We start from the raw sequence: 10605 nt of genomic DNA, 5'->3' as shown, positions 1-10605 counted from the left end.
CCGTCTGAAAGTTGTGGGGGCACCGCCCCCACTGGCGGATCCAGGGGGGCCACCGGGGCCATGGCCCCCCAAAAGCCTGAAAGAGGGGGCCAACATATCTTTTGGCCCCCCAAAACGCTCGAAGAAAAATTAATGTGAGAAGGTTGTGTAGTAGATACTTACTAGAATCAGCAGCGTGATTCAATAGCGTAGAGAAACCCAGGGGCGCGGGAACTACTTTTAGACGGGGGGGGGGGGGAGGTCACACCATGATAGAGATCAACCTAGGGTCCCCCAAATATAGTTTTCTCGCCGCTTTTAGGCCGCTTATTTTTCACCCCTTGGCTTTTTCAACAAAAAAAGAAAACATTTGCAAAAAGGAGCGGTATTCTGTCTGAAAGTTGTGGGGGCACCGCCCCCACTGGCGGATTCAAGGGGGCCACCGGGGCCATGGGCCCAAAAAGCCTGAAAGAGGGGGCCAACATATCTTTTGGCCCCCCAAAACGCTCGAAGAAAAATTAATGTGAGAAGGTTGTGTAGTAGATACTTACTAGAATCAGCAGCGTGATTCAATAGCGTAGAGAAACCCAGGGGCGCGGGAACTACTTTTAGACGGCCCAGGGGGGAGGTCACACCATGATACAACCCAGGGGAGGTCACACCATGATAGAGATCAACCTAGGATCCCCCAAATATAGTTTTCTCGACGGTTTTAGGCCGCTTATTTTTCATCCCTTGGCTTTTTCAACAAAAAAAGAAAACATTTGCAAAAAGGAGCGGTATTCTGTCTGAAAGTTGTGGGGGCACCGCCCGCACGGCCCCAGAGTTGGGGGGGGGGCAAGCTGCCACCACTGCCCCCTCCCCCCGGTTCCCGCGCCTATGGAGAAACTACCGGGTTTACTTTACTAGGTTCCTTCATAAAGTGTCGTCATGTCTTATCGTCACCCGAGAAGGTCTTATTGCATAAATATCGATTGAGCTGTCAAGTTAACAAACTTGCTGTGGCAGCCTGACCTGACATGACCCGGCAACTTTTCATTCACGGAATATGCGCAATAAATTTTTTAGGAAAACTCACTGAGTTTTCGTTGAAAAAAATTGTTTTGTTTCGTAATTGCACAAGAAGCATATGAGGGACCTTTTTGTCCCTTCCTGCGAAACGGTAAAAGACTTATTTCGGTCACAGCTCAGGCCAATCTCTAAGGGTCAGTCGGGTCACTTATTTCTTAAAAGGGTCCTTACGGCATCCAAGGACCAATTCCGGCTTTTGAGTGCGCCACATCAGCATTTGATGCTACGACAGATGTCGAAATCTGAATATATGTTACAGGCCGTATGAAAATTCGGTCCGTTTGCAAACGGCCTGGCCCAGTCAGGCCATATGAAACTACCTGAAAACACCGGCCGTTTGCAAACTATGACCTGAAATATCAGACCGTTTGAAAACGACCTAGTTAGTTTCGGCCTAGCGGATCCAGGGGGGCCACGGGGTCATGCCCCCAAGCCTGAAAGGGGAACAACATATATTTTTTGTCCCCAAAAACACTTAAGAAAAATGAATGTGAGAAGGGCGTAGTAGGTAGAGAGAAAATACCGTATCATTAAAAATCTGTGAGCTTGATAAAAGTGTTGGTCTTGTCTTCACCCAAGAAGTTCTTATTGCACACTTTAACCATGGATGAAAGAACCTTCATCCCCAGGTTCTCCTTCATCCATGCTTTAACTCTCGATCGACGTGTGAAGTTATCGTGTAAGGTATCATGAAGCCGATCGCGACGAAACTTTAGTACCCTCATGGTGACAAATTCTGAAAATTTCATGACCCTGACCCAAGTGAACTTTGACTTGTGGCCTATTTCTCGAGACTGTTTGGCCATGTTGGAGGCCATGTTTGGCCGGAATAGCGATTCGGCGTATGTCGGCTCACATTATCCGCGCTTTTATAGTCTTTTCGTGGTTTAAAACGCTCAAACATGTGATATGATGTTGCTCCCACGCATTAGGGCGGATGCCAATGTCACCTTACGGTCAAGTCAGGTCATTGACCTTTGATGGCCTCGGTGCACTTTTCCGAGTTTAACATGTTTCTAGGATAGTTTCGTTTAGCTGATTTTGAATTTAGCATTTTGCAACCATTTGAACATTTACGAAGTAGTTTTGATGCCTTCGTATCATGTTACGTAGCTGCCAGTGGTAGTGGACACCTGCTATACGGACGCCCATAAGTACCCCTACTGGTTGATCTGACCTGACCTGCCCCGACATGGCCTAAACGCATGAAGACATTATCTATGATCCAAACTAACATGAAATTTGTGATCAGCACAAAAAAAAACGTATTACAGCCTTACTTTAGGAGGTTCTGACAGGTCCTGATTTTCCCGTCTTTTGGGTCTGTGACCTGACCTGGGCGGTGTTTCACGGCACGCTGCCAGCCGCTGCCAGCGCTGATGGCACTTTTGGTTTCAATGGAGACATCAACAAGCCTATACCCACAACACTACCGAAGGCTGACCTTAGCTCGCAGAATGCGCTGTCAGCGGCTGTCAGCACGACCGTGAAACACTGCCCTGGAAGGTCAACCAATGACCAAGGACCTTAAAATCGGGTATCATCGGCTTCGTCTCGTCACTCACGGGCAACACGCCTGTTTTTTTTTCCGCGAGCTCTAGCTTAATCAGGGGCCGAACGGCAGGGGGTCCAACCGACACCTCCCAGCCCGCGAAGGCTGCGCCACGCACCGACCCGGAGCGGGCTAATTGGTCGACAAAAGCAATTTGAAGTGTTTTCAAAGTAATATTTAGGCTCGGGTTGGGTGGGCTACCATTTCTATATTTTTTTTTTATTTTTAGTTTAAAAAAATATCGTTTCAGGGCTGTGACGAAAAAATAAGTGGCCTAAATCCGATGAGAAAACAGGATTTGGGGGTACCCTAGGTTTGGTTACTTGCAGGAGTTGGCCCCCCCCAAAACGCAAGTCTGGATCCGCCAGTGAGGTGGAGAATTGTGACCAACTGGGGGTGCTCGGGCGCAGCAAATCCGCCGCCGCCTAGCGGTGACCTTGACCCGCGCCGCCCGGCCGCGGCTCCAAAGCCAAGCCGGCGTGGAATTGGGAGAGCTCGAGCACCCCCAGTCCAGCACAATTCTCCACCCGTGGTTGACACGTACTACGAATACCCGTCACGACGCCTACTGGTTGACCTGACCTGACCTGACCCGACCTGGTCTAAATGCTTCAAGACATCATCTGTGATCAAAACTAACACGATATTCGTGATCAGCACCCCGAAAAACCCCTTAGCAGCCACACTTTACGACTTTCTAACAGGTCCCGATTTTCCCGACTTTGGGTCATTGACCTGACCTGGAAGGTCAACCAATGACCTAGGACCTTAAAATTGGGTATCATCGGCTTCCTCTCGTCACGGGCAACACGCTCGTTTTTTCCGCGAAGCTCTAGCTCGATCAGGGGCCAAACGGCAAGGGGGGGGGGGGTCCAACCGACCCCCCCCCCCCTACACATTAGAAGCTGGCAAACGCCGCACACATGCGAGGGTTAAGGTATAGGTACCTAATACGGGCGATTAAGGTATAGGTACCTACTATTTAAGTTCATTTTAAGGGATCAAAATCAGAATTCAGATCCCAGAACCATTTTCTCGGATCCATGCACAATGCACAATGCGCACGGTGTCGTCAAAAATAAGGTACCTGTACCTATCATTGAATGCATCTTGACAATCTGAGCATAATTAGGCCATTCTGGAATAACAACAATGAAGTAAGCCGTAATAAATTGATAAGGGTCAATTTAATTGCGGTCAGGCTAAGAACTGCAAACTAATGCGATATTTGCAAGAATAGCTGTTGAATAGTGTTGTCCGCTATCCTTCTGTTTTCATATTAAAAGGATTCTTGATAGGCTACATTCCTGGCGCTATTGTTTCGCTTTCAAGATCCATGCCATAGAAATACTCTGTTCGATTGTTCACAAACTTTATGCTCGCAGTTTTAAAACCAATTGGCGGTCGCAAATTCTGTTGCTTGCAGTTAGTCTCACACTGCAAGTGGTTCATTGTGTCTTTGTGTTTTATGAGCAGTTTGTATTGAACAGTTCTCGGCACGTATTTGTATTACGCTGCGCCATGTGACAACCAAGGTGACAACGTTTCGTTCTTTTTTCACTGAGGGATGCTTACAGGCGTAAATTTTGTCCGTTACTCAAAAACTCTCACCCAAGTCCTTAAAGGGACCCTCCCACCTTAACATTAGATTTGAGTTGAGATAGCCAAAATGGGGTCCCTGGCTCACAATTACCGGTTTCGGCACTCACAACATCGAGAAATGCCTTAAATCGGAAATATTGAATTTCAAAATTGCAGCATTTTGATTCAGAGGGGCTAATGCATAGGAATACCCCTCTGAATGTGTGACGTCAGCGCAGATATCTAACGATTTTTAAATGTTTGACTAAAACATTTTGTAGCATGCGGTGGTATATGCTGCTTTGCGCGCAACAAATGCCGCACTTTCAAATAAAGTCGCTAGGAACAGTGGAGATCCCAAAAAGTAAACAAAAGTAAAAGTCTAATATCTTGAAAACCGGTGAATTTTTTTTCGATGAAATTTGGTAGATATTCGTTTTTGCTCTTTCTGAACCGAGCGACATCACTTTCATGCCAATTCATTAACTTTTTTGAAGGTGGGAGGGTCCCTTTAAGTCTCAGAGAAGTGATAAGTAATGGCCAGTGTCCCATAGTTTGCAGAACGTGTTATTTCCGAGAAGTGTTCGTCTCACGTATTACACGAATTGTGATTCGCCGCCGTTGGCAGCCGCTGACCACTGAGGCACGGACCATTGACGTCCGCGAGCAAGGAAGGAAGTGGCGTAAGGTGAGTATTCGATGTTTTTCATGTTATGAATGGTTAATTCTTTCACTTTTTCTAGCTATATCCCAGTAGCGGCGGAACACCTTCAATTAAGGGGAGGGGGGGGGGGCACTGCCGACTTTTGGTCCCATTCTTTTTTACCAGCCCGGAAAATATCATGACCTGAGACCAGTTTTACCAACAGAAAAATAACCGCCTGCCGGGATTTTTGCCTCAAGACCGCTTCACATACGGAGCGTAAACGCGATGGGCTCGTAAGCGGATAGGGCTTTACCGTTTACGCTCCATATGTGAAACGATCTTTAGGCAAAAGTTCCGGCAGGCGGCTATTTTTCTGTTGGTAAAACTGGCCTCTGGACCCATAATGACCGTTGGCTTATGAGCTTTTTCTGGAGATCATCTTGAGCCATAAAATCTCACTTCAAGAAGTTATAGCGGATCCCGATTTTCTCGACACTTGTCATTGCCCTCTTGAATGAGACGGAATAACCAAGGACCTTAAAAATGGGCAGCAGCGGCTTCCTATTGTCACGGGTAGCACGCTCGTCTTTTTTATGCACAGCTCCATATCAGAGTCCGAGAGGCCGCGGGGGTCCGATCGACTCCTCCCCCTTACGTTAGCGGCTGTTGAAACGCCAACAGACGGGCGACGGTTATAAGTTGCAGCTGCTTTTGTACGACTGTACGGAGGGGTGGGATGGTGAGGCGAGCAGGTACGTGAAAATTGGTATCTAATCAATGTGTGCTGTGCCTAGTTTGGCCTGGGCTAATCTTTGAACCCTGGGATGCAACAGTCACGATGGCTCCATCACTGGAGCTACAAACTCTAAAAAGATAGGCTTTCTCAGAATCCCTCATTACGTGCAAGTCTACTCTGTGTATCAAAATTCACAATTCATCTTCATTACAATTCACAAGCGGACACTGATTTGAGAATCAAGATTCAGGGTTCAAAACTTGACATTCTGGACAAGCATGTGCAGAGATGATCAGCAAGCTTGAGCGCTTGTGGACAACAATTTGCAGAGACAAACAAATGAGCTGACACTTGAGCAGAGAAAGTCAAGATGATTGATGAATACATGTGCTAGGAAAAATGTGGAAAATTTTGTGGAATATTACGAAATCATAAATCTTCAAACATCAGGAACTGGAAAATAAACCAACGCCGGTTCCCCTCACGACTTCGGCTGGCTATGGCCTGCTTCCAAGCACGCCCATACCGGTCCAGAGCCTCATAAACAATGATTTCCCACCTCGACTCGAACCCGGACTTTTGCAACTGGATGCCAAGAAATAGGCATGCAAGTACGATTTTGTGCTTACGAAGAAATGCGAGACCAAAGCTGTGGTTACGTTAGCCAATTGCCCAATGCCCAAGTATAGACAGCTTCTGTGTGTTTGGTAAACTTTAGACCCCTAATTACCAGTGACAGTAATGTGTCGTCCCATGCGTTCTGATGTATTTCCTTACTCATGTGTGTTTTTCTCGACAGCCGTGATCTCCTGACCTCGCGATGGTGAAGGAGCAATATCGAGAAACGGACTCTGTCCGCAAAATGTGAGTGTATTTCTAACTTCCTTGTGTCTGCTCATATATTTTATACATGTCGAACATTGTAATTAGTCCATGAAACTCAAAATGATATCATTTTGAAGTCATTGATTATTAATGTATTTTGTATCCTATTACTCTACTGGTGCCATTAAAGCTTGTACCATTCAGTGCTCTTCTGCTGACTTCCTTCTGCCATGTATCTAACCCTCCCCCTCCCTCTCCTCCAGTTCCGACATCAGCTTCAGCATTCTGACGTCGCAGCAGCTGCAGCAGCAGGGTCTGGTGCATGTTGTGGCCAAGAACCTCTACAACCAGGATCCGGGCCGCACGCCCGTCCAGCATGGTGTGCTTGACCGGCGCATGGTAGGTGTCACCGGGCCGTACTGACGTGCAAAGGAAGAACCACGTATGCTTTTTGAGTATCTTGAGACAAAACAATGCGAACACACAAGAACAGAGAGCTAGCAAGCACAGCTTCATGAAGTATAGTGTGTACAGTTTCATACCTTGTGAAATACCTCTTGAAACACGCGATATTTCAACAGGTATGAAATTACTGTGCTTACTAGCTTTGTTCTTGTGTGTTTGTATTGTTTCGTCTCAAGATATTCGGGCGTTGAAAAAGTCTCTGACGAAATATGTTATTTGTTTGGGGCAGCGTTACGTAGTAGACGCTATTACATATTAAGATGGTGACAGGGGATGGTAGACAGTTTAGGAGGTTGTAGTTATGAGAGGGAGCTATGTTAGGTAGCCATTAGCCACATGCATGTTGCATATTTCACATATTAGATGGTATTAGGTATATGATTGTCAATGTTAACTTTGAGCGAAGTTGCGTTTAGGTTCTCTTTTGGTTGAGTGACCTGAGGGATAGACAATATCACTGACAGTTTTAGCTTTGTAGCATATATGCCTTTTTATTTATAAAACTGATACCTCCTTGACTTACCACTTGGTCTGTGTCCTCTCGACAGGGTACCAGCTCCAAGGAGAACAACTGCAGTACTTGTGGTCAGACTCTGGCTGACTGCGTGGGACACTTTGGCTACGTGGACCTCGAGCTGCCCGTGTTCCATATCGGATACTTTGGAGCCACCGTGGCGATTCTGCAGTCAATCTGCAAGGTAGGAGGAGGGCAGGAGGCGGGGAGGGTAAGTGGGAGGATTTAGAGGAGGATTATAGCTTGGACAGTTTGGAGATAGGACGGCTCAAGACAGGGTGATGATATGAATCTGAGGAACAGGTTGAAGCTGGTAGGATAGTCTGAAAGTGGGAGGACGCTGTTGTCTGGAGGATGGCTTATGGGATTTGAAGGACAGTCTAATGTTTTGATCTTTGATGATCAATGCAGTATCTTTATCTAAGAATAAGCCAACTTTTTGCCGGGTGTGATATCTTATGTCAGCTGGGCTTTCTTTCCTATGCTGGTATAGTATCAAGGTAACTATTCTTTTGCAGACGTGTTCGAGCGTGCTGCTGCCACCAGCAGAGAAGGCCTCCTATCTACAGAAGGTCCGCAACCCGAACCTCTCCTACCTGGCCAAGAAGGCGCTCAGGAAGAAAATCCTGGAGAGATGCAAGAAGATGTCCAAGTAAGTACAGTCTGAAATCAATTTGCTTTCGATGACTTTGCTGAGCTCGGTTATATATACCCTTTTGGTCTTGTTGAAAACCAGCGGGTATCAGTAAGGGGCGATCAGGGAAGAGTTTGGGCAAGTCTTGATTCGACCATGGAGGAAAGGCTGCTGTAACGAACTGTTTGTACGATTTAAATGTTCTTATGTCTTGCAGCTGACCCCTTCATAAGCCCCAACTAATCCGAGCACAGGCATATATTAACCCCTCTACCGAAAAATACCTCGGTGACAGGGTAATGGTGTGCCGCGTCATCTGTGTTCCTGTCTCGGTACTTATAGTTCTCACGTCCGCCGCCAGATGTCCGTCGTGTCAGGCTCTGAACGGCGTGGTGAAGAAGTCTGGGATGCTGAAGATCAGCCACGACCTCTACCGGAAGGTGAAGAAGGATGACCCCATCATGCAGGCCTATGTCGGTGGGTAACTGCTGTGCCGTGTGGCTGGGTTGCAACGGGAAGCCCACCCATTTCGTTTTGGCCTGAGGTCGCCATAAATACCGCAGAGGCGGATGTATACCTAGTTGGTCTCGTGGCAAAGGGTAGTTCCATTCTTTGGAATTTCCAACTACTAACATCCGTAAGGCTAGCTTTAGTTAGCACTAAGTCTTTCATCAATAGGAAGATCTCATGGCGAAATTTACTCCAACTGTGTTTGTTTGAAGGCAATCCTCAACCTCTTGACTTCCACTGTGTTGTTTTTCATATTGTGCTGGTGTAATTGCTAGTCATCTTCCATCGGTCCATTATATTATTGTGTCATGGTCCATCTGGCTCTTCCCTATTCTTACCCTCTCTCTCTCTCTCTCTCTCTCTCTCTCTCTCTCTCTCTCTCTCTCTCTCTCTCTCTCTCTCTCTCTCTCTCTCTCTCGCTCTCTCGCTCTCTCGCTCTCTCGCTCTCTCGCTCTCTCGCTCTCTCGCTCTCTCGCTCTCGCTCTCTCTCTCTCTCTCTCTCTCTCTCTCTCTCTCTCTCTCTCTCTCTCTCTCTCTCTCTCTCTCTCTCTCTCTCTCTCTCTTCACATCTCTACCCACAGAGGAGTTCAAGTCCGCGTTTGAGACGAACCGTGACTTGGAGTCGCGTCTGACGCCCGGCGTTCCTCTGAACCTCACTCCGCTGGATGTACAGAGGTTGTTTCAGAGAATTCCCGAGACGGACCTGCCGCTGCTGCTCATGTCGGGTGAGAGGGGAGGGGTGTGGAGAGAGAGGAAGGAGGATCGGGGAGTCGTAGGGCAGTTTACACAATTCCGCTGTTGTGTCGTCTTAATCCCTGGGCAGCCCATTCGCCATTCCCTTTCCCACGTCTCACCTAATGTGTAATATCGAACGATTTAGTTACTTATAGCGTCTAACCCACGCTGATGTGTCTCCAGGCACCCTGCTAAGCCATCTATTCTCACGGAGCTGCTGTTTTATATCTTTTACTCCGGTTATACTCTGTCTTTACGCCGTCTCATTACTCCCTTAGCTGACCTATCTTGCTATTTCCAGGCACTCAGAGCCGTCCCACGGAGCCGCTTTCATGTGTGATTTACCCCGTCTTATAACTCCCCTACTGATCCATTTCTCTATTTCCAGGCACTCTGAGCCGTCCAATGGAACTGCTGTAGTGTGTGATTTACGCCGCCTTATGGCTCCCTTTGCTGACCCATTACGCTGTATTTCCAGGCACTTTGAGCCGTCCCACGGAGCTGCTGCTCACTCGGATACCCGTGCCACCTCTCTGTATCCGGCCGTCCGTCGTATCTGATCTCAAGGCCGGCACGTGAGTAGCGCCGGAACGCTAACTTAAAGAGTTAGGTCGTGAGTGGCGCCGGGACGATAACTTAGAGAGTACGCCGTGGGTAGCGCCGGGATGCAGCTAAGTAAGGGGGCAGGCCGTGGATAGCGCCGAAACGCTAGCTTAGAGGCATGTCGTGGATAGCGCCGGAACGCTAGCTTAGAGGGTAGGTCGTGAGTAGCGCCGGGATGCAGCTAAGTAAGGGGACAGGTCGTGAGTAGCGCTGGAACGCTGACTTAGAGGGTAGGTAGGTCGTGGTTAGCGCCGGAACGCTAAGTAAGGGGGAGGTCGTGGATAGCGCCTGAGCGCTTACTTAGAGGGTAGGTCGTGGGTAGCGCCAGGATGCTACCTTAGACAGGGGCGGGTGGGGACTGGGTAGAACGTGAAAACATTCAATCATTTTTTTTCAGGAAGTCATTGAAATTATAGAAGTACTATGTGTCAGTTATCCCGCGCGGGGCTGGGGTCTCCAGCCGAACGCGCGGGGCTGGGGGGGGGGTAAATTTTACCCCCCCCCCCCTGCTATCTCCCGAACTAGAGGTGGCAAAAGATGAAAATTTTGGGAACCAGACTCGAACCAGACCCGGCTGGACCTTTCTGGAACCAGTCGGACCCGGTCTTAGTTGGAATCGGAACCAGTTGGACCCGTTCCCCAAAAGTCAATTAATACAAACTACTTGTAGGTATCATTAGTGGCATCATGTAAAACAGCCTATTTCCAATTGGGAATACTCATGAGCTACTGTGTGCAAATAAACATTCACTTA

The 10605-nt window shown here is 47.9% G+C and overlaps 1 protein-coding gene across 3 annotated transcripts in view; it reads left to right on the top strand.

Annotated features, from left to right (window-relative positions):
* Nucleotides 1-4105: 4105 nt before the first annotated feature.
* Nucleotides 4106-10605, top strand: part of LOC122391287 (DNA-directed RNA polymerase III subunit RPC1-like) — a 35032-nt gene continuing 28532 nt past the window's right edge. The window contains exons 1-9 of one of the 3 annotated variants that reach the window (XM_043385080.1): nt 4106-4137; nt 4738-4871; nt 6365-6429; nt 6654-6789; nt 7404-7553; nt 7888-8021; nt 8365-8480; nt 9095-9238; nt 9727-9823. In XM_043385080.1, coding sequence (XP_043241015.1) covers nt 6386-6429; nt 6654-6789; nt 7404-7553; nt 7888-8021; nt 8365-8480; nt 9095-9238; nt 9727-9823 — 821 coding nt within the window. In that variant the 5' untranslated portion in view covers nt 4106-4137; nt 4738-4871; nt 6365-6385. The other 2 variants (XM_043385079.1, XM_043385078.1) reach the window with 2 other exon arrangements.

The sequence above is a fragment of the Amphibalanus amphitrite genome, unplaced genomic scaffold (assembly GCF_019059575.1).
Source record: "Amphibalanus amphitrite isolate SeventyFive unplaced genomic scaffold, NRLGWU_Aamphi_draft 000429F_arrow, whole genome shotgun sequence".
In the NCBI taxonomy this organism is placed as follows: Eukaryota; Metazoa; Arthropoda; class Thecostraca; order Balanomorpha; family Balanidae; genus Amphibalanus; species Amphibalanus amphitrite.
Note: the sequence above shows the minus strand (reverse complement) of the source record. Positions and strands in the feature narration are given on the sequence as shown.